This window comes from Lytechinus pictus, chromosome 10, assembly GCF_037042905.1.
Source record: "Lytechinus pictus isolate F3 Inbred chromosome 10, Lp3.0, whole genome shotgun sequence".
Taxonomy (NCBI): domain Eukaryota; kingdom Metazoa; phylum Echinodermata; class Echinoidea; order Temnopleuroida; family Toxopneustidae; genus Lytechinus; species Lytechinus pictus.
Genome location: NC_087254.1, coordinates 1,162,037 through 1,186,981, shown reverse-complemented (window position 1 = coordinate 1,186,981; position 24,945 = coordinate 1,162,037). Strand labels below are relative to the sequence as shown.

The following is a 24,945-nucleotide window of genomic DNA, read 5'->3' as shown; positions in this document are numbered from 1 at the left end:
CGCTGATCTGGGGGCTACTCATCAAGGGGCAACACTGTCTGGGGAGGCCAAGTGGAAAAGACATCGCAAGCTGCGGAGGCCAGGAACTGGACCGACCACCAGCGCCGAGTGGGGCATGTCAGGCCAGAAGAGATGATGGGGGCTCGAGTCAACAATTATTGTTAAGTTAAGTTATATTTTGTTATCCATATCCATGTATATTTTCATGTACAATTATTGTAAAACAAATCAAAAGGAAACAACATTATGATTTCAGAGATTTGATTAATACTTTAAATAACCGTATTTATCAGTTTTACGTATTCCTTATTTGGTGTCAAGCAGCAGTAGGTAAATAATTAAAAAAAAAGTCACTCCCACGTGACAACCATACCATATCATATATCATATTTCATACCATACCATATCATATCATATCATCATCATCATCACCACCACCATGACTACCACCACTATCAATCATCAACACCATCAAATCCAACATTGCTACCACCAGCTCCACGTTTACCAGCATCACATTACCATCAGCCTCATCCCACAGGTACTTGCTCACTCATCCAGGAAGACTAATAGAACCTACCTTAAAAAGCTCAAGCAGACCTGTGACGGCCGTCATCACGTCCACCAAGTCTCTTTCCTCTTCTGACTGGGGTGTATGATGTGATGTGTGATGAGACTCTGCTGATGCTGCTCCCCCTGCATGTGATCTCACATGCATGGTCTTCATCACAACCTGGAAGCAGCGAATAAAGAATGGGTTAATTCAAAATGCATAATGATTAGCTCAAGCTCAAATATTTTAACAACAATAGAATACTTAATCTGAATCTTTACCTTTATCTTGAAGTCTAAGATTGTTTCATTTCTCAATTTATTAAACAAATAAACACAGAGCTACAAACAAAAGCAAAAACAACCAACAAACCAACTTAACAAAATTTCAAAAATGTGGTACAGATATTATACTGAAACCTCAACGGACAAAAATGAACACATAAATGAAAATACTAGAATGTCGAGATATTTTGGAGTATTAACAAAAAGTCTTGTAATGCTCATTTTGATGCTTTATGTTTGTAACTTTGTATATCAATATTGATTTTGTATAATTTCAATTAAAAAAAAAGGGAATTCAATCAATGAATAAAACAAAAGTTCACATGATAGTATGTACATAGTGAAAAGAAAGCAAACCAGTGGTAAAAAACAAACATACTGACCTTCTCTATGATGTCCAGTATGTCCAGACAAAAAGGACTTTGACAGACCTTGGCTGAGTCCATCAGCAGCTTGACCGCACAGTTTCTGACGACTGGGTCCCGGTCATCACAGATGGACTTCAGCTGTGGGAGAGCTACCATTTTAATCAGGTCATCCTGAGAAAAATGAGAAAAGAGATGAACAGTTTTAAAAGTAATGACAATAATGGAGGTTTCTCAAGCACTTAAGTCTGTGTAGTATGACACTCATGGTACAACTGTACATGCACATACATCTATGGTGGGAATCGAAGACGTGTTTTTCAGGAAAGTGTTTAATTAAATAACCAAGGAATGGAGCCCAGGAAACCGCTTCGTGGTTGAGAACAAAGGAGTGGGTGAAAGCGTGCTTCACAGTCCAACACTGTAGCTTCGCTGTGTTTGTGTTCACTCACATGTAATTAGTACACATTGTGGCATTCATTCTCTTTCTCAACTGAATATTATTGCATCATTGATGGTGGAACCTGCATTGAAGTTGTACTCGGATTGATTGTTTTTGGTATTTGTACACATATTTACTTTTGAATGCCTTGCTTTGTCATACAATGGCAGTTTACTTCGTCTTCACCACAAAACAAGTGGAATGCCTCTGGCGGTCTCACCTGCATCACGCGATTCAATATAGCAGCAGTGCTGACTTTGAAAAACACCATTTACATGTATATAATGATACAATACTACGTTCATTGACATTGGACCCTGATCATGTGACCTAAAACTTGTCAGTGATACTTGATTACCGCTATATCCACATTTTATACACTATATCTATAAACTTTGAAAGTTATGACAGCAATCTAATAATTACCTCTAAAATGGCCAAAGTTCAATGACCTTAACTGACCTTTGACTTTGGTCATGTGACCTGAAACTCGCATGAGATGTTCAGTGATACTTGACAACTCGTATGTCCAAGTTTTATGAACTAGACCAATATACTTACAGAGTTATGATGGTAATTCAACAAATATCCCTAACATGACCAATATCCATTGACCGTTGACCTTAATTATGTGACCTGAAACTTGCACAGGATGTTCAGTGATACTTGATTATTATTATGTCCAAGTTTCATGAATCAGATCCATAAACTTTCAAAGTTATGATGGTAATTCAACAGATACCCCCAATTTGGCCAAAGTTCATTGACCCTAAATGACCTTGGTCATGTGACGTGAAACTCATGCAGGATGTTCAGTAATACTTGATTAAGCTTATGTCCAAGTTTCATGAACTAGGTCCATATATTTTCTAAGTTATGACATTTCAAAAACTTAACCTTACATGTATGTTAAGATTTTGATGTTGATTCCCCCAACATGGTCTAAGTTCATTGATCCTAAATGACCTTTGACCTTGGTCATGTGACATGAAACTCAGGCAGGATGTTTAGTAATACTTGATTAACCTTATGGCCAAGTTTCATGAACTAGGTTCATATACTTTCTAAGTTATGCTGTCATTTAAAAAACTTAACCTTCGGTTAAGATTTGGTGTTGACGCCGCCGCCGCCGTCGGAAAAGCGGCGCCTATAGTCTCACTCTACAATGCAGGTGAGACAAAAACATAGAAAAAATGATTCATTGCTCGTGTACCTAAGGAAATGTTTTCTCCCAGCTACGAGGGGTTGCATTCCAAGCAAAAGTACCATGATGACCGAAAGCAAGAAAAGCACAGGATGAAAAAAACAATATCATACCTCATACAGACTTCCGCTGGAGTGAAGTGTAGAGGATAAGACATTGAGAGCAGCCTCCCTGATGACCGTACGACTCTCGGACCTGAAGTAGCGATCAAGGAGCTTCAGAAGGTTTGGGATCCAATTCTCTTTGGTTGGATGAATGGCCAGAGCTCTGTAGCTTATTAGACACAGAACAGAACTATCCTGTAGAGAAGAGGAAGGAATGCATTGGAGAGGTGAATATATTTAAATTTATTTAAATTATCATGATTGTTCAAATATCAAGTATTTGTTTATTCAATTTATTCCTAGTAATATATGCTAGTGGTTGCAATGAAGTCTCTCTTAAGCCCAGCGCACACTATGCGATCCGGTGCGACACAATTTTTTAATGAATCACATTTTGCATTAAATATGAAAGTTCCAAGAAGTAAAATTATTTTTTTTGAAATTCAGCACATAGTCAGGTCCAGATTTTAAAAAATGTGCTCAGAAAAAGTGCTTTAGGCATTTTGTGTTAATGCTGATTTATTGATTGTTTTAAGGTAATTCAAGGGTGCTGAATCGAAAAATGCTGTTTGCCAAACTTGATTCTGACGTTTTCATCCTCAAATCGGCAAAAAACAAAATGGCGGCATTTTTAATGCAGTTTCCCATATTAACGATTTTTATTGGTGATTATATTTCAGAAATTGGGGTCTACATGTATGCCTTATTTTTGATCTCCTGGGTTGCAAACATGGATTTCGTCAGCCATCTTTGATTCCAAGATGGCTACCATGATTCACAGCTGCTGTTTGATAAATAATATGGCCAAATATTTGATGATTTTGGAGCGATGCTGGCATAATCACGTTGTGATATTCTTAACGTGTCCGCCATTTTTTCCTCGCCTGCATCGCAGAGGCATGACATGGACGTCGCTTTCCCGACGGCGGCGATGACCATGGCGGTGGCAAAGTGTCATAACTTTTGGGGTATAAATGTCTATTTTATGAAACTTAGTGTTAAAAAAAAAACTATTGAGACAGGTTATGGTTACAAAAGGTCATCCAGGGTACCTGGAAATCCAACATAGCGTCCAAAACGGCAGCCGTTGTACCATCAACTCCAAAAATTAAAGCAAATCATCAAAATCATCGAAAAGCTTTCAAGGCAAATAATGAATCAGGACATATTTACAAGATAGTGTCAGAGAATCCAAGATGACCTTCCAAAGTGGCGTCTATAATGAACGTTGTAACTTTGAAATGGTCCAAATTCATATAATATCAACCTGGTAGAAATAACTTTAGGGTCTAATGAGAAAAAAAAAAAACATATAAAATATCATGGTTCCAGGGGAAAAATTTCAAGGTTTTTCAGTAGTGCTGTTTTGCAAAAAAAATCACGGCGGCTTAAAGATGGTTGCTATTTAAAAAATTGCTGCAAAGTGCATATACATGTACTATCTACTTTGAGACATTTTTGTGTCTTTCTCATGATTTAAAGGGTCAAATAATAGAGGTGAAGACGAATTACAATGATACGCTGTTGTCCATTTTGTCGAAAAATTGAAGAACGCTCCAAAAATTGCATTCGAATTGGCCAACATTGATACAAAAATGGCAATACTTCATATCCCATCTAGTGCCACTATACTGGTGTCTCTGCTATATATGTTTTTAAGACTCATAGAAGTATGTTTTACAAGAGTTAGTGACATAATTAGATGGTGGTGCAACAATAAGTAAACATCCGAAAACAAACTTTAATAAATAAGGTACACTTTCACCTAAAAAGTACCATAATTCACTGATAAGTATTTCAAGACACGTAATCTTAGTGCTTAGGACTATCCTATGGTTTCATGATTAGGGGACAGCAGTCATTTTTACGCAATTTTAGAAATTGCTTTGGACTTTTTACGACGAAAAGGACAACTGGCCATCCTTATTATTTGTCCCGATTTATTATTTCAGCCTTGCAAGCCACAATAGTGTAGATTTTATTTACCTAATTATGATGTTTAAGTGATGGAAGTCTCTTTAGACTCATTTTGAAAGCCATCCAGGTAAAATGGACAGCTTCATAGCATTGTAAATCCAAAAGTATTATTTAACCCTTGAAACCATAGTGTAGACACCAAAATCATATCTCCCAGATGGATTCTAATATTAATGATTTATGTTAATTTCTAGGTATCAGCAGCCATTTCAGACTCCTTTATTGGAAGTCATCTTGGATTTTTTTACACACAGGACCATCGATTGCCCTTGAAGCTTATCCTTTGATTTTTCTGTTTTCGCGCAAGCTATCTTGTTCTAGGGGTTACATTCTCCTTTAAAGTGACAGGTGATGTGTGGAGTTCACATTCATATCTATGCTATTTACATGTACGGTAATTCATGTTTCTGGATTTTGAGTTCTTTTTGTATTACTTATTTCTTTCCTGGGGTCTGGAGGCAAGATTATGCACAATGCCTGGCGATTACAAACTACAATTATACTTGGAATCTTATCGGTAAACATTAATTACTCCTCTATCTTGCAGGCCTATATAGCGGGCTTCCAGGCTCCAGAAATGAATGGGTATGCGTATCATTTACAGATGAAAAAATCTAAAATCTAGTAACTTGAACTCATGCATTGATACTTATTTACTTCACAATACTGGTGTATATTCCACTCAAGTTTATATTTTTGTGTTGTTTTGTTTTGACAATTCCCTTAAATAATATTAGTTCCTATGATAACCATTGATTTTCTACAAATGAACGACACTGTCGTAACTCCCATGCTGTAAAACTTTCCACCAATTATCTTTTCTCAAAATTTGGAACTTAGCGGTAGCTGGACCACCCCTCATCAGTATATTGATTCAACCAATATCATGCGTTCCATTGTCATTTTTGGATTACGCGTTTCAGCCATTTTTTGTATTTTAGGCTATGGGTATTTCCCTTTGAACACCTTCTATTCAGTTACAATCTCCATTTTATATACAGATCAAACCAATCTTAACAACACATGTACTAGTTTGCTTTTCATAGTTTTTCATGTACTATTATTATTCACATCTGCCGTGCGCCTTGGAATTCCTTCGGTATATTTTACCCGCCCTGCTCTCACGCAATTTGTGTTAACACATACATTTTATGACGAGTGGCCTTAATACATTTCATTCTGCGCCTGAACTAGCAACTATTGTTCAGAGAACTGCCGGATCCTTGCCATCAAATTCTTCGCTGTCTAATTCTGAATCTTTTCAGAACCTTCAGTCAACTGAAGCATATCCTAACCCCCAAACTACTGAACTTAGTCTCGATTTCGAATAAACAACCGTAGAGGGTAACAACCCTTACTCTGACTACTTTTCTGAGCAAATGTTTTTCTCCAATTTAAATACACACAATGATAAAAATATAATACTTTTACAATATAACATTCAGAGTCTCAATAGAAACTTCGACCAATTAGAAGCATTTGTTAAACAACTAAAATATCAGTGGTCAGTGATCGGCATTGCAGAAACATGGCTCAAACACACTCCCTCCTCGCTTTATAATATAGAAGGATTTACCTTTGTCTCTAATAATAGAACTGAGAAACGAGGTGGCGGTGTGGGAATGTATATTTCCGACGGGTTTGATTTTACAATAAACGACGAACTAACCATTATATCAAATACTATAGAAACTATCTTTGTCGAACTACACTCTCCTCAAAAAAGAATATAATCATAGGTGAAATCTATAGACCCCCAAATACAAATCCTAAAGATTTTATTGAAACATTACAGTCATTATTATCAGCACAAATACTGAATAATCAAACATGCATTATTATGGGAGACTTTAACTTTGACTTACTCCGATGTGACCAAAACACTGATAGTCATGACTTTCTTAACTTAATGCTATCTAAACATTTCTTTCCAGCGATTACCAAATCAACCAGGATAACCGATACATCAGCTACATTGATTGACAATATTTTTGTTGGAGGAACTTCAATTTTCAAGTCAGGAATTATAGTTAGTGATATCTCAGACCACTTCCCCATCTTTACATTGATACCTAATACTATTCTTAATCCAAAGCCTAAAACAAAAAACAATATAGGATCACGTGATCTGTCACTATACAACATCAACCGCTTAAAAAATGAACTCGATACAGTTGATTGGACTGCAATCTATCACTGCACTGATACTAACATCGCATTCGAACAATTCATAGAAATAATTATGCATCACTTTAACTCTTGTATCCCAATTCGAAAAAAACATTCAAATTATAAAAAACGCCCAAGGCGTCCATGGATATCCAAGGCTTTATTAAAGTGCATCAATAAAAAAAACAATCTATTTTATAAATATAAAAACAACCCTACTTCTTTGAATAAATCCAAGTATTCTTCTTACCGTAATATATTAACATCTTCGTTAAGGCTTGCTAAGAAGAACTTTTATTCGAAAGAATTCATTAAACACAAGGACGACATTAAAAGTACCTGGAATACAATAAACGATATTCTGAAAAGGAAAAAGATATCCAACCAAATACCAAAAATCTGCATAAATAACAATGACATTCCAAATCCCCTCGAAATTGTTGAGGAATTTAATAACTATTTCGTTAACATTGGCCCTAATCTTGCCCATAACATTCCCTCAACTGACATAGACTTTAAATACTTTTTAAAATCCCCAAATCCAAATTCTTTATTCTTTACCCCAATCTTAGAACATGAAGTTATCGACATTGTTAATAATCTAAAACAAAATAAAAGCCCAGGATATGATGGTATAACAAATCGTGTATTAAAAGAGATCATACCATACATTATTGCACCCCTGACACATATCTTGAATCTATCCATTACAAATGGTATCGTTCCACAGAAAATGAAAATCGCCAAAGTCATACCAATACTAAAGAAAGGTGCCTCTGATCATCTTGGTAATTATCGCCCTATTTCTCTTTTGACCTCCCTCTCTAAAATTCTCGAAAAACTAGTATATTCACGTACAATGAAATTTTTAATATATCATAATATCTTATCTAATAATCAATTTGGCTTCAGACAGAAACACTCCACAACTCATGCATTACTTGTTTTCTTAGATAAGATAGCCCATGCCATAGATAACATGTCTCACACTGTTGGAATTTTCCTTGACTTCTCCAAGGCCTTTGATACTATCAATCATAATATTTTGCTGCATAAATTATCCCATTATGGGATTCGAGGAAAGGCCTTGGAGTGGTTTGGAAATTATCTTTCCGACAGAAAACAATTCGTTAGTATTAATGGACAGGACTCTTACCCGAGATTAGTATCATGTGGTGTTCCACAAGGTTCCTTATTAGGCCCCCTATTGTTTATTTTGTATATTAATGATTTTCAACATTCATCTGATAATTTGTCGTTTATTCTTTTTGCAGACGATTCTAATATTTTTTTCTCCCACCGTAACCCCACCAGCCTCCTTGAAATCCTGAACAAGGAATTGAAAATGGTCCAAGCCTGGATTAATGCAAATAAGCTATCTTTAAATGTTAACAAAACTCATTATATGTTGTTCAGTAATACTATCAAATCTTTACCCGGTGATATATTGATTGCTAACACAAATTTAACTAAAGTCGATTCCACAAAATTTCTTGGAATTTATATCGATAGCAAACTATCGTGGGAATCACATTTTAATTATCTTTGTACATTAACGGCTAGAAACACAGGCATTTTAAACAAACTTAAACATGATCTACCCCAAAAAATTTTATTATCTCTTTACAATACTTTGATTTTGCCCTATCTCAATTACGGTATTCTTGCTTGGGGTAATAGCAATAAAACTCAACTACATAGGTTGTTTGTCATTCAAAAACGTGCGGTTAGAAACATAAACAATGCTGGTTTTCTTTCCCATACAAGTCGTTACTTTCATGGAAATCAACTTCTCAAAATCTCAGACTTATATAGATATAATTTAGGAATTTTTATGTTCCAGCTATCCACAAATGAATTACCAGCCATTGTCACCTTATTATTTGTTAAACGAAATGTAATTCATTCATACGCAACTCGACAAAGTACATTTTATCATTTACCACTGACTCGAACAACCTTTGCTCAGAAAACAATTACTTTCTCAGGACCGAAGTACTGGAACGGACTATCCAAAGACATTTCAGACTCCAATTCATTGTTTATATTCAAACGTAAACTTAAACATACTTTTTTGAATGATTATGCAGTTCAGGCAGCAGTAGATATCTAAAACTTTCAGCAGCTCCATTTTACCTTCATACCTCCCTTTAAAACATTACTTTCCTTCCAGGGCGTGCCACAGATGTGATTAAACCAATTGGTTCATAAACTTTTGCTTTTCTTTTACCTTGTTATTTTTAATAGCTATATAGCCTTATATCTTATCACCTCCTTCCATTGGGGCCTATAACTCACAAGCTCTGCTTTCAACTTAGGCCCCTCCATTTTTCACTGATTTAAATTCTTATTGCGTATAACTTCTGTCTCAATAACGATTTATTTCAACTCAATATAATTATGTTATACTCATGTCAAGCATGTTAATGTCTGTATATGAATAATGGAAATAAACTAAACTGAAACTAAACTGAATGTATTACTTGACCCTTGAAACCCAAGGGTTAGACAACATAATCATATACCCCAGGCGGATATTAAACAAACCATGTCAGTTTTAAGGTAACAGTAGCCATTTAGACTCCAAGTTTGGAAGCCTTTTTGGATTTTTGGACATACTGGAACCACTGACTGTCCTTGTAACTTGTCCCAAATGTAATACTTGACCCTTAAAACCATGGGTTATACTAAAAAATAGTATTCTCCAGGCGGTAATTAAACAAACTGTGTCGGCTTGTAATTAACGACAGACATTTAATACTCCATTTTTGCAAACCATCTCAAAATTTTGGACATGGAGGATCACACACTGTCTTTGTTCCTTGTTCCAACATATTTTTTTTTAACCCATTAAACCATAGGTTAGGCACCAACATCATATCCCCAAGGCAGATATTAAACAAACTATGTCAGGTTTTAGGGGTTTTAGATAACAGCTATTTTAGACTCCAATTTCGAAAGCCATCTTGGATTTTTGGACATACATGTAGTGGACCGTTGACTGTCCTTGTAACTTGTCCCAATTTACTACTTGACCCTTGAAATCACCAATGAACGATGAATAAAACCCAAATAAAAGGCATTAAAATAGTTAATAGATGAATTGTAAATTTTTAGACCATGGCAGCCATTTTTACGCAATCTTGGATTTTCAGGTACCCTGGAGTGCTTATGCTCACTCTTTCCTTTTTACCCCTATACACCATTGAATAACACAAGTCATGTATGCACCGAAAAAAGGGTCTAGGGTCAGGGGCGGAAATTTCTCCCAAAAGGTAGGGGGGACAAGGGGCTGGAAAATTTGAGAAAATAAAAAAAAAGGTTATCACCCAAAATTTAAGGTCATTTCGAAATGACAGGTTTTATTTAGATTTTGAATGATGTTTTTCTTACCATCATAAAAGACCAAAAATAGTAGGGGGGACATTTGATATTGTGTCCCCCTACTATTTTGAGTAGGGGGGACACGTCCACCCTGTCCCCCCCTGGGATATCCGCCCATGTCTAGGGTAGATAAAGAGTCGGTTATGTAAATTTTCAGTGAATGGCGGCCATCTTAGACGCCATCTTGAAAATAACCACTTTCCCGGATGCGGATTCCGGTAGATTTTTGTTATGTTATTACTGAGATCAAATAGTACCAAAACAGTTAAACAAATATTTTTGCTACAAGTTTTGGGGCTCAAAATAGAGCAAAAAAGGGTGTAGAATGGCTGCCATATTGTTTTTGCCAATTTGAGGATTTTAACATCAAAATCAAGGTTGGCAAACAGCATATCTGGATTTAGCGCCCTCAAATTATGCTAAAACACTTCTCAATTCAGCATTAACACGATTTGCCCAAGGCAGTCTATTTTTTCAAATCCGGACCTGACTAACAGTTTTAGAAATAATAAAATTATAATTTAGCTTTGCAGCAAGCCCTGTGGTCGGAGTAAAGCCCAAATCAGCTTCAAGTCGCAGCCGATGATGACATCATTACGATTTGGAACTGAATTTGCTGTTATTCCTACAGGGAGGCTCAAACTAGACAGAATTTCAATTTCAGTAGTCCTCCCACTGTTCTGAACTCTGATCCGTAAGATTTTTTTGGTTGGAATGATCATTTAAAATATTATTACAAATTCTTTGAAATTCGGATCGCAACAAATCGCATAGTGTCCGCCGGGCTTTACTTATATACATCACTATATAAGATGCCCCGTACAGATCTGGGGCCTGTTTAATGAACCTGTCTGTAATGACTTTTCGTACAACTGATGACTCTATTCATTGTGAATAAAATAAACGAAGTACGACAAATGAATAGCACTTAAAGGCCCCAAAACCGGCAACCTCCCCCCCCCCCCCAAAAAAAAAATCCTCCAAGTAGGGAAACTGAAGAACACTCACAGGCCTCAACCGTGCAAACTCTTCCACAATGGCAAAAAGTTGTTGCTGCGATCCATTAAATTTGTTCCTCTCGTAAAGTTTCTCCACCATCGTCAGAAGATCATGCAGCTGGGTAGGGAGGTATTCATGATTCACTGCGTATTCCTAAAAGAAAAAAAAAAACAGACATGAATGCTGCAAGTTAGAACCAGAGAGCCTGATGGAATATGGATGCATAAATAATATGGGTCAAATGGAAATAATGAAATTGTTGGTAATGTAGTTGGCAATTCCCTCAAACAATCTATTAAAGCCATGATAACTTGAAATCATTACAACTTTTCATAAGAGAAAGGAAACAGACACACATCAGCACAGGAAGGTTGCGTTTATGGAATAGCCCTGTACGTTCTTTTGTGACTTCTCTGAATCTTGTTGAAAAAAATATGGTCATCTAGATAGCACACATATTTACATGTAACAACTGTTATATTTAAAAAACAATTCTGTATCTTTTTGATGACATCACAAAGGACAATGGTCAAACATGTTTATATCATGCATTTCATTTGGCTGAACTACGGTTATCTCAATGCTCTCAATGTATATTCTGGTAAGGTAATCATTCCGTTTGCCTGTGATTGTATTCTATTGCTTTGATGTGACATTAATTCTGTTAACCCATCGCAACCAACACATGGCAATGAATAAGATAAATTAGAGACACAAATTACCTCAATATTCCTGAAGAGCTTTTCTATGATTCCTAAGATGATGTCCCAAGTGATTGCTTGGATGTCCATGCCATTCTTTTTGACCAATCTCTGAAGGGAAAGGGTCACTTCATATGCTACCAAGACATGCTTACATGTCAGGGCCTGGGAAGGAGGGGGGGGGGGTAAGCAATGAAGAAAGACAAGGGGAAAGGTTGAAGAAGATGGAAGGGGAGGAAGAGAAAAGGAGAGACCGAGGGAGTGATGACAACCTCCTTATAATGACAGCTTGTCGGTCCTAACAACTTTCATGAAATGGTCCCCTAGTTCCACTTCATGAAAGGTATCATAACTGACCGGGAGGGTGTTTCATAAAGCTGTTTGTAAGTTAAGTGCGACTTTAAGAACGACTGGTGAACCTTTCTTACGCGCTAACCTATCACCAATGAACATTGAATGGTGCATATTTACCACAATAAAGGATCACCAGTCGTTCTTAAAGTCGCTCTTAACTTACGAACAGCTTTATGAAACACCCACCGGTTGTGATTACCTGATAATTAGCATGGCAACAGTCAGTAACCAGTGCTTTTCTGCAAACTGAAATAGAGTGTCTAACTGGACTAGTCAGTGAACAGTGTCCTGATCACAGAGTAAGCAGGAATAAGAAATACAGTTAAGAATAAAAATAAATTTCAAAGACAGATCAATATCTGAGGCCCATAGCACAAAATTTTAGTGATTGATTGTGCAGTTGATCTACATGCCTGATTGCACATAATAATAATAGCTGGATTTATAAAGCGCTTTTTGCCTGAGGATACAAAGCGCTGCTATCATAACCCCGGCTTTAGCTCAAGCTACCATCACCGGCGCTCAGTGCACGCTAGGAATAAATCCTGGCGGGTTCCCATTCACCTCACCTGGGTCGAGTGCACCACAGTGTGAATGAATTTCTTGCTGAAGGATTCGAACCCACGACCCTCTGTTTGAAAGTCAAGAGTCAGAACCACTAGACCACGACGTACCCACGATAATGATAAATGTAATCAAGGGCTAAATACGGCCCTGCGATCAAGAATCAAGTCATTCAAGGCCCCGTAATTCGGGAAGAAGCTTGTTTATAACCACAAAGTGCATTATTGCTGCCAACTTTGACAAGAACTCTTCACCTGCTCTTATCGCTTCATTCATAACTTCATTCATAATTTATCAATTATCCTAACTTAATGCCACTGTTTTCTTACCCTCTCAAATGACGGTAGGACTGAAGTGAAGTTGATGTGACGTAGAGACTGTACTTTCATGGAGCCCCAGCGTGCCATACCAACAAAGAACACTGCTCCCCGAAGCAGAACCACATCACTGATGTTATGACTGCAACAGATTCAGAGTTATACCAAAAATGATTCATTGCTAATCTTTAAAATTTATGTTATCTATGTTAAAGTGTGTTTGAAATCCTATTCATGATTTCATCTTATTCTTGTTCTTATTCTGACAAGGTTAATAATATCCAAGTCCTTTGGAAGCTCTTAAGGACATAATAATAAACAGTTTTTGTATAGCATATATCACAATATGCTATACAAAAACTGTTTATTATTATTTGTTAAATATTGATGTGGAAGAGGTTCATCGTGGTGGAAGGATTGAGAAGAAGAAATAACCAGTTGTCTCATGATGTATCAAACGTAGTTGGAAAGCGATGTTTCGTCTGCAATCTGCTAGACTTCGTCAGGCAATTGTTAAATATTGTTGGATAATTGCATGTATACATGCACCCAAATTATGAATCTGCAAAACTTCAATATCATCATGCAAATTTTTAATGAAATTTAACCTAATTTTCTAGAAAACTAAAGTGGGTTTCTCTCACCTGTCCTCCATTATACAACACATAGTATAGATGGCACTGTGCCCTAGATGGGTGCCTAGAAGATTACGCATTAACTGAAAAGAAAAAAAAAGAACATACGTCACATTTGTCTATTACAAGCATGGAAAGAACCTACCTACCATGTAAGAAATAACATACATCAATAAGTGGCTCTTCATTCTTAACATGGTAAATTGCCACTAGAAATTTGAATAAAAGAACTAAAATTGTTAAATGATGCACCAAAAATCTTACGACTGCTTTCTTGAACATATAGAACATTATAGAATTTCATAACATATTCAGATCCAATCGCATGAGAAGTGTTATGTATACATGCATAAACGTTTGTAGCAGATGACCAGTATTCTGGTACGCGAGGCCTTGTCCTTGGTCCAAAGAGGTTTAAAGTTCTCGGTCTTGGACTCAGTGTAGGTCCTTGGATGAGGTCAGAATGAGGCACACACAAGGCCCAATAAATATTTCAGAAATAAAGAGGGAGCAACAAGTCAGTAGATACATGTATAGGCCTAACTATTTTTACAGGAAATCATTTGTAATATTGTGATCCTCAATCATACGGCCTTGTCCATGGAGGTCTTTGTTCTTGGCCCATGGCCTTCGACTCAGGGTAATGAGGCCAGAATGAGGCCAGCAAAAGACCAAGGAATATTTCATAAATAAGAAGGTAACAATAAGTTAGAAGAACTATTTTTTTTGAGAAACCATTAGTACTACTGTGATCAAGCCTATCAATTGTTTTTAGAAAAATTATGTGGCCTTGGCACTGCCCTTGCCATCTAGTCGGTTATTCTTGACTTTGGTCTCAAAAGTTCCAAGGACCTTGGTGGCCTCAAAGACATTCTGCCTTCAGCATTGGCCTTGGCATTCTGGTGTAGCTCACAAGAATGCAAGTAACCCACCTTCCAACTAGACTGGCAGAATCGCTTGACACTGACGGTCCTACAGAGGGCAGTGATGAAGTGATATAAAGACTCGCTGGGCAGGCAGCTATAGCAGATAACAGCATCCAAGACGTGAAGTGCTTGTTCTATATCTTTCTCTTTCTCTGTCCTACTACAGATGGAACATGTATGTCTGAAAGAAAGTAGAGGAAGGATCATCATCATTGTCACAATCATCATCATCATCATCGTCATCATCGTCATACTATAGTCATCACCACCACCACCATCATCATCATCATGATCATCATCATGATCATCATCACAGAGCTGCCAAGTTGTATTTTGCATTTTCAGTATTCTTATCCCCCAAAATCAGCATTTTGACAAAAAAATCAGTATTTTTACCGTGTGAGATAAATATTTTGTATTTTTCCCCCAAAAAGTGTATTTCCTAATAAAATGCTTGGCGCACTCGCCCATCACGGCGCTCAAGCTGCATGCAAGCTAAAATGTGCACTGCTCTTGCAGATGAAAAAAAAAAGCATTGAAACTTGTGTATATCTCACCCTGGTTTTTACAAAATGATTGAAAAAAAAAAGTTACCTGAAATTACATCGATCTAATAACCATATTTGTGTACGTTTTATGAAATAGAGACATATAGAGATGATTTTTCTCAATAAATTTCGATTTTGTAAAAAAAAAAAAAAAAAAAAAAAAAAAATAGTTTTTTTTTTTTTTTTTTTTTTTTTAAATACAAAAAACGTATTTTTAAAAGAAAAAACGTACTGCCGTATTTTGGTTGCAAAAACGTACTTAATACGGAAAAATCGTACTACTTGGCAGCTCTGTCATCATCATTCATTTAAATATCCAATGAGAATTTTATGATTTTTTATGCAACGATGGCACTTCCTACCATCTTCCATTCTCAACTACATGTACTAGTAAGAGTTACTTTAATTCAATCCACAACTTTGTTGCGTATAAAATCCCCCAAAATTATTCAATATTATGTTGTAAGAGAAGGTTGTCTGTAAACAGCTAAAATAGTAATTTGGTCTTCAAGAAGTAGATATTTGAAAATTAGCTTATTTGAGAGAGTAATGCTTTTTCTTCATTTTGTCAAAATTTGAAGAAGTAAAATTAGACAAACTAATTAGAAGACTTTGGTGAAAAGTTTTTCCACAGACTGCCTGGAAGTTTCACAGAGATTGCACAGGGTGCATATTTTATGCTTAATACATAAACTCTGAACTCCAAACCTTGTTTTCTCCTTATTTTCAAAGCTCTCTCTGAAGTTCTGCCACATTGAAGTAAGTACTTGTGTGAGGGTATTGTTGATCAATATTTGCCAAGTTATATATATATATATAATTTCAAAGCTTAGGGTGTGCATTTCTAAGCTAAATAAAAATCTCAGAATTTTTCTGCGACTTATTGTTGGTTTGGGGTGTCAGGTCACAAATACTAAGACCTACATGTACATGACGAAAAAAACAATGAAAACTTACTGAACTAGGCCTGCAATGACATGATCATCAAGGTAACATGAATTATATTTGATGACATTCACCAAGACTTGAAGAAACTCGGCAGTTCTGCAGAAAAAAAAATTAATTAGATTATCAAAATTAATAAAATATAACTTTAAGACATGCAAAATAAAACAAGTAAAAAGAAGTTAATGGTGATGTGACGCACACATGGGCATTTGACATATATGACAAGCGTAAAGCACTTGTGCCGAGTGCTTTGGTATTACATTGTAAATACCAGAGGTGCCTGCATTGCCACTAACATCAAGAATTAAGAAATATGCATTGTTTCAAAAAATGAGTTAGCATTGCAGTGGAAAGTTTGTTCAAATGCTTTCAAATTTTCTAGGATTGCATAAACGAAAAGTCACCTCTGCATTCTGGTATGACACAACATTGGTATCTAGTTATGTGCGCTTAAGTAATGCACAGCAAAATCCTTGCCATGGCCTTTTCTTTGAAAGAATACGTGTTTTACATGGTATCTCATTTTTTAGGTGCTATGGGAATAGTGATGCACATTTGTGTGTAATCGTATCGTTGCATAGACCGTATTGTGTAGACTATGAAATTTGAATGTTTTAATAAAATGTCATATATGGTGATTGCATGGCAGATTTTACAATGGATTATGAGACTCCTTTTGATAAGTTACATGCCAATATAACTACCACTATTTGTCATGACCCGTAACCTTACAAAATCTCTATAAACTGTGGAGCATTCAAATAAGGAAAATTTGACATTCTATTTCTGAAAAAGGATAGGCAATTCAAATAATTAAATTATTCAAATATGATTCAGAGGTATACTTCAGCTATTGAAAAAATATATTTGATGCACAGGGTCTACATATACGTAGTATACTTTGTGCAATTTGGAGTTTGCATAATTAAATCAAAGGTTATTGGTTAATTCCAGGAATAAATGAAAGGGAGAAAACATTCATATTATGAAAAGAAAGAATGGTAATTTGCAACATCATACATGACCACAACAAAGCAAAATGCATAAGATATTAAAGAGAGAAACAATTTTCAAGGGCCATGGAATTGTTTTGAATTTGGGGTGCTGACCATGCAAAAAATTACAATCAGATGGTAATTTTTACACTCTTGTACGGTGTTTAAAAAAAAAAGTGCCCCCTAATTCCGTGGCCCCTGGTTTTGTGTAATACTCCTGGTGCCCGTAACACAAAACTTAGCAATGATCGTAGAACAATTTTTCTACCATTGATTCCATTGTCTACAATGTACAATCAATCGTAAAAATCAAGCACACGATCAATCGCTAACCTTTGTGTTACGGGACCCTGGATAGTACTAAAACCCTAAACCTTGAAGTGAGAACTAAACTGTCTCAACTCCACAATAACTAGAATAGGAATTCATACTCACTTTCCATAGCTGATGACATCTGGCATCCACAACACAAGAAACGGTCCCATATCCTCCTCAAAATCTAACAGATTCTTGCCATTATCACTTAGAGCTCGCAACATATCCAATCTAAAGATGAAAAACGATTGAGGAAAATGCAGGTTTGCCAGATTAAGGTAAAAGTTGGATTGTAGTAAATTATTTCTAATTTTGCTAAAAAGATTGTAAGGAAATGGAAGTGCTGCTGAATAAACATCAATACGAGATTGTTGTCAATAGTTTTTAATATTCTTATTATTTTCAAGTTATGATAAAAAAAGACTGAATGAAAATGCTGACAGATTAACATGAACATTAGATCATTGTCAATGAATTTGAGCTTCATCTTCTCAGTGGAGTAGTGTTCAAGAAAAAGAGTGTAGTCATTCTAGTAATTCTGTGCGACAGTGTTTATTCTCTTCAAAGAGATTTTGCTTTTTCATTTTCAATTGTGACAGAGTACCTTTCTCACTCACCTCTGAGGTAGATCTTCAAAGATGTTGTGACCTTTGACCACTTGAAAGAAATGATATCTCATTGGACCAAGGAATTCAGACTGGATGAGAGAAAAAACAACACATATATGAAAATAAGATCATTTTGTATCACTCCTCTTATCCTTTACTTCCCTTTTTAAAAGAAAAAGTTCTCTTCAGTTGGCGCAACAACCACGATACCAAACGTCAGAGTTGTATCTTTCACAAAAGGAATGTCAAGAATGTCTTATCTCTAATCTTCACATTCATCATAGAAAATACAATTGGGAAATGCTGGAAAGCTGTTGAGGATAAATGATATTTCTAGCAAAATTCAAAGGCACTATGCATTTTTAACATGATATGAGTACACTGTAAATGTTTCATTGATAACAAGAAGTTTTTCATCACAGGCTTGACTCAAGACTTTTGGTTAAGGGTCCAAAAAATGGTCAATGCCAGAAAAATTTTATTTAAAAATTCACAATATTGGAATGATTTGTTAAGGGTAGACAGTCTTAATCATTAAGTTTTCCTTAAAAGAGGATAAACCATCTTTAAAAATTATGGGAAGCCAAAAAGCCAAAATTTTGTTTTATATCCTATATTTCTTTTGTTTACTATTCCGTTTCCCCTTGCTTTCATGATAAAGAAAAATACTGACTTTTTGGTTTTTTAGACAACTATGAATGATTTGAGTGTCATATTGAGTCGACCAATGGAACATGTATTTAAAGGGGAATCCAACCCAAATAAAGTTGTTTTTATAGGAAAAAGAAATATCAGACAAGTTGATAAGTGAAAGTTTGAACAATATCGGACAAACAATAAGAAAGTTTTAAAAGTTGTAAATATTGGTAATCACTTTACCCATCGAAACTTCAAATTGGCCGCATATGTGATGTCATAGTGATGCAAGGCAAGGACTACTCTTCCACATACTCCATTACATAACATTGGCTAAAATGTCATTTTCCCCCAACAGTTTTATTTCAAATTATATTTTTCTTTCATGAGGACATACAAAAATATACTACCTGGGTAGATTACTGCCCCAGGGGAATGGTACTTTGGGGAAAACCACAAATACCTGAAAATTAAGTACATGGCTTATGTGAAAGTTGTCCTTGCCCCTTGTCATAATTGACTTACCCAGTTGCCAATTTGAAATCTACATAGTCTTAGTGATCTCAATTTTAAAGCATCTTTAACTTTCTTATTGCTTGTCTGATTTCTATCAAACTTTCACCACTCTAATATATTTTTCTCTTTTCCAACTCAGTATTTATGGCCAATGCTGGACTCCCCTTTAAATCTTTTGCTACAGTGCGCTATCCATATTTAAACAACAACTTTAAACCAGGGTTTAAATCAAACCCAAGTTCTATCATTATGAAACAGGAAAATAGAGACGACTGACCTGACCGATGACCACACATTTAAGAAAGTGAAGAACAAGATGACGATGATCGGCATTGACTTGAGCATCTAGCAGGTCTGATATAAGTACCCATATAGCTTCTATTCCATTCTAACGAAGAAAGAATAGTGGATGTGAAAATGTTAAGAAAGAAAATGTGGCATATATATGTTTAAGGCTTCTCCATATACATGTATTTCCCTAAATCAAACAAACGCAAGCAATAAGGGAGAATGTCTTAATTTCTCTGGCGATATCTGATCCACTACACAAAAGAATAAGTTTCTAATGAGGCAAAATGGAAACTTCTAACAATTGATTTAAAAAGTACAAGCAGACAGACAACATGAAAAAAGAGAAAATAAAATCTGTTTCAATGAGACAACAAAGATAGGGAAAAGAACTGTTTTCTTCTTGTAAAGGACAGGTCCACCCCAGCAAAAAGTTAATTTGAATAAAAGGAGAAAACTCCAAGCATAACACTGAAAATTTAATCAAAATTGGATGTAAAATAAAAAAGTTACGACATTTTCGCTTGATTTTACAAAACAGTTATGCACATCCTGGTCAGTATGCCAATGAGGGGACTGATGACAATATCCACTCACTATTTCTCTTGTATTTCATAATGAAAAATGAAATATTTCAATTTTCTCCCCATTCACAAGAGAAACTAAGTTTTATTCCTCCCTTAACATATAAATTACCATTGTTGGAACATTTTGTAGTTCAGTCAATTTGGTCTTTATTGTCAAATCTGTTACATTGAAATATTGTATAATAAAAAACAAAAAAAGATATAGTCAGGGACATCATTGACTTTCTCATTTGCATATCACTGAATTGTGCAAATAACTGTTTTGTAAAAAACTAAGCAAAATTTTGAAATGTCATGACTTTCTTATTTTATATCTGATTTTAATGAAATTTTCAGCATAATGCTTGTTTGATTTTTCTCTATTGATTTAAATCAACATTTTTCTGGGGTGGAATTAACCTTTAATAATTTCTACTCATGAATGGTATAGATTAGAAAACAAAAGAAAACACAAAAAATCCTTTAAAAAGGAGGCATAAGATTGGACATTTAATAAGATTGAATACTCACATCTTCTAACTTCTTTTCTCCAACAAGGGTGCTTAGGTGATTGATGGCTTTCATCCGGACATTCATAGGGCTCTCTCGACTCAATTCCTGGGAAGGAGATAAGAAAGACCTTTATTACCTGATCTACTGGAAAAAAAAATAGTTGTTTCTGCACCATCTCGAGTTTGCTCAATCTCGAGATTTAAGCCCGATCGGCCCTCTTCGCGGTTAATCTCCAGATTCAAGAAACCCCGTCTCCACCATCGCAAGAAGAGCGATTCCTGCTCGAGCGAGGCATCGATGCATTATGGTCTGACGCTGTGAATAAATAATCCCGAGTGCGTCTTCACCTACAAATTAGCGCGATAATTCGTAAAATAGCGCCCTATTTTGCAAATAACCCAAGTTGACTTGGGATTGCAATCTCAAGATTAATCTTACGAACTAGCGCGATAATTGCGTCTCCATTACAAATAATCTCGAGATTGTTCAGATCGGGATAATTTGCCGGATCAGAAATAGCGCACTAATTTGAAAACTCGGGATGGTGCAGACGGCCATATAGTTGTCTTCCTATCTAAGGTATTAGAGCTAACTTCGAGTACAGGTATAAAAATCTAATCTCAACAGGTGATAGCTGGAAGTGATCCTAAAGTGTTGTATATCATACACCAAGAATGTCCAGACTGCTGATTTACATTAAAAAAAGTATAATTAAAATATTTCAGGCATGCTTGAAATTATATTAATTTCATTACAAAGTGCATTTCCTGGTGTGGTTAACACATGAAACAACATGTGAGATCACACTATAAATCGATGGGCATTTTCCAGTAATTTTTCTGATCTTCATTTAATCTGTAATTATATTATTTTCTGAAAAATTGTTTGGCAGATATCATTTCTTTAAAGACTACCATAGCTGTTATAATCCTGTTTTAGGTTTGTTCAATTCTGTGAACAATTTAATTTTCTGTTGTTGTACTACCAGAATTTATCTGTAAAGTTATTATTCTGTGTCTGTTTTTATATGTATGTACTGTATCAATGCAATGCAAAAGTCAATTTTTCCATGGGTTATCAGTGTGTATTGTGATTTATTGAGAATCATTAGCCAGCCTGATTAATGGTGTAGTACTTAGGCATCTCTCAGTCTCGAAATGCATTGAAAAGACATTCATTTGTTTTGCAAAACACATTGTCATTCACTCAAATTCAGATCTGCTTTTCTTAGCTAGAGCAAAATTGGCTTTAACATCTTGTCGCAAGAAGAACACCTGCAAATCAAGTACGAATTTGCAATTAATTGCCAGAGTTATGATTAATTTGGCCCGGACGTAAAACTGAATTGCAATTAATTGCAAGTTTCTTGCAATGCCCCATAAGTCTTTTTACATTACAGACATCAAGCGAGTAGCCTCCTACCTTCTTGAGCGAAGGGGTAATGAAGAACTCTCCTTTCTTGACTTGTCCATCTCCAGGGCTGGCTCCCTTCTGTCCCCGAATGCCAAAGAAACCTTGCATTCGCTGCCGCAAGGTCTCTTTAGGAGCTCGAGACATGATGGTGGTACTCTCAACTTCTGTGGAAAGTAGAGAAGAAATTATGAGATTGATATACTTCGAATGGGTAATTGGGGGAAAAGCTATTGGTCACAGCCAGTTGGCTGCAGTCTATTACAGTACAGACTCCAGGGTACCATAAATGCATACAGGTTAAATGCTTAAAGATCTAGAGAAAAATAGGTTTTTATCGGGTGATGTGTGTATCTGCATGCAGCACAATGTCGCACCCGCACTTACTGTCTGTGTCCGGGGATGGTAGTCGAATGTAACTCCTATTACCAATGAGGTCAAAACGTAACATGATTGACCTCACAGGCGACAATAGCGCATATATACGGATTGTGCATTTGTAGAAAGTCAGCACCTGTGGTTACGCACAATTACAACAAGGCTTGTTGGTGGGGTGAATTGTATGGCATGTCTGGTAATTTTATTTGTTTTTTCTTTTAATTTCAAACTTTTTTTGAGTGAAATTAGTCATTGTTCATTGCAGTTTACATATCACAAATTATATCTATGGGAAAAATTTTGATTAAATATCTGTCACCTGGGGGAGCCACTTCCATTGACGGGTGGATACCATGCGTGACGATGGGGTCTCGAAGAGCACACTAAACAAGTATTTTCCATATTCTAAAAATGCACCCTTTACAAGTATTGGCGTGTGAAATCCTACCCTTAACAAGTATTGGAAACAAAATGATACCCTTGGCAAGTATTCCCTGAATTGAACCCCTAAACAAGTACAGCTGTTTTAGTTATGTCACGGACGTCGGTTTTACCTTCACCTACGTTATTGGGTATACAGCCCAACCTTGCGCAAATCGGACTCTAAACACGTAGTGTTGATGGGGCAAAAAGTACATCCTTTTTAGTCTTTTTTATACCCTCGCAAATTTAACCCTAAACACGTAGCTTTCCTAGCAAAATAGATACCTATTTTTAATTAATTTTGTGTTTTTGACACCCTTATTACGTTACGTACGTAACATGCCCTATCTTGAAAAAGACATCCTTTTTGCATGTTTTTTTGGTCACGCATGGTAATGGTATCCTCTCGTCAATAAACTGTAAGTAGTGCCCCCCCCCCCCCCCCGGCGCCACTTGTTCACTGCAACCATCCTGCCTGTGGGGAATCTACAGGTAGGACTATGGCATGCCAATGCTGTACAGAGCACACACTTTAAAAAATCATTAAAATATCACTTTTGTGACCAAAATTACTAATTTCCATACAGTTGCAATTAATTTTTCATTAGTAACTTGGGAATAATTTTTGTATTCACTAGAGCGCTCAAAAACTTGAATTTTAGGCATATTTTTGTGTACGCCCTCTATTGGTGGAAAGTAATATGGCAAGAAAATTTTCATTTTTTATCTCTATTTTTAATTAAGAAAAAAATAATTTAAAGAATCAAATTTACTTAAGGGCCAAGTTGTATGACGAATAGGTGTAATGGAAACTGTCAGTGTAAAAAAATCAAGCATTTGTCCCAAAGAAAAAAGAGAAAATAAGCCAAACATTGCCACCCTTATTTTGCCACACATGGATATATAACTGAGAACAAGGTTATATCATAACCTTGTTCATTGAATGAGTGATATAGGTGTAATTACCTTATTATTACCTCTTATTACCGGATCTACTGGAAAAATGCAATTACTTATGCAGTCGTGTTTCCAGGTCTATCACTGTTACCATCTAACTATTAAAATAACGTGTGCCTGTGTGCTGTGCCAGAGTTACTATTCCCAAGGGTGAGTATATTGCACTGCAGACCAAAACTTGTCTACCTGTGACTTGAATCTGTTCAACGTTGATGCAGTAACTATCTCTGCCGGCAAGGAGTTCCAGTCATTTACAACTCTGGCACTGAAAGTATTTTTTCTAACATCCAGTCTGCTTCTCTTCACATACAATTTGCATGGATGTCCCATGTCGTCCGAGTTGATGCAGATGTAAAGAACATGTCCTTGTTTAAATCATCAATGCCATTGATGATCTTGTACATATACGTACGTCTGTATTATATCCCCTCTTCGCATTCTGTACTGAATGGAAGGTAACTTCAAGGAATGAAGCCTTCTACTGTAGTCTTGATCTTTCAATGATGGCACCAACTTGGTAGCACGTCGCTGAACTTTTTCAATGGCTTTAAGGTCACAGACATACCTTGGGTGCCAAATAGTATTTCCATACTCAAGAATAGGTCTCACCAATGCTTTGTACAATTTAACAACGGTATTGGTATCTTTATCTCTATAAATGAAAGTTCGCCTGATCAGAGCAAGTACTGGAAACTGTCAGTGTAAAAAAAATAAAGCATTTGTCCCAAAGAAAAAGAGAAAATAAGCCAAACATTGCCACCCTTATTTTGCCACACATGGAGATATAACTGAGAACAAGGTTATATCATAAACCTTGTTCATTGAATAAGTGCCGGGCGCTGTCATCAATTCAACATCGACAAGGC

The 24,945-nt window shown here is 36.0% G+C and overlaps 1 protein-coding gene across 5 annotated transcripts in view; it reads right to left on the bottom strand.

Annotated features, from left to right (window-relative positions):
* LOC135153060 (tuberin-like) overlaps positions 1-24,945 on the bottom strand; it is a 64,204-nt gene that overhangs the window by 33,949 nt on the left and 5,310 nt on the right. For 4 of the 5 annotated variants that reach the window (XM_064105103.1, XM_064105106.1, XM_064105104.1 and 1 more), the window contains exons 2-15: positions 22,334-22,488; positions 20,930-21,016; positions 19,822-19,932; positions 18,402-18,481; positions 17,905-18,015; positions 16,484-16,570; positions 14,985-15,159; positions 14,062-14,135; positions 13,430-13,559; positions 12,204-12,347; positions 11,491-11,634; positions 2,962-3,147; positions 1,221-1,376; positions 581-733 (exon numbers count right to left, since the gene is read on the bottom strand). In XM_064105103.1, the coding sequence (XP_063961173.1) occupies positions 581-733; positions 1,221-1,376; positions 2,962-3,147; positions 11,491-11,634; positions 12,204-12,347; positions 13,430-13,559; positions 14,062-14,135; positions 14,985-15,159; positions 16,484-16,570; positions 17,905-18,015; positions 18,402-18,481; positions 19,822-19,932; positions 20,930-21,016; positions 22,334-22,468 (1,773 nt within the window). In that variant the 5' untranslated portion in view covers positions 22,469-22,488. The remainder of the gene's footprint in view (positions 1-580; positions 734-1,220; positions 1,377-2,961; positions 3,148-11,490; positions 11,635-12,203; positions 12,348-13,429; positions 13,560-14,061; positions 14,136-14,984; positions 15,160-16,483; positions 16,571-17,904; positions 18,016-18,401; positions 18,482-19,821; positions 19,933-20,929; positions 21,017-22,333; positions 22,489-24,945) is intronic. The other variant, XM_064105105.1, reaches the window with a different exon arrangement.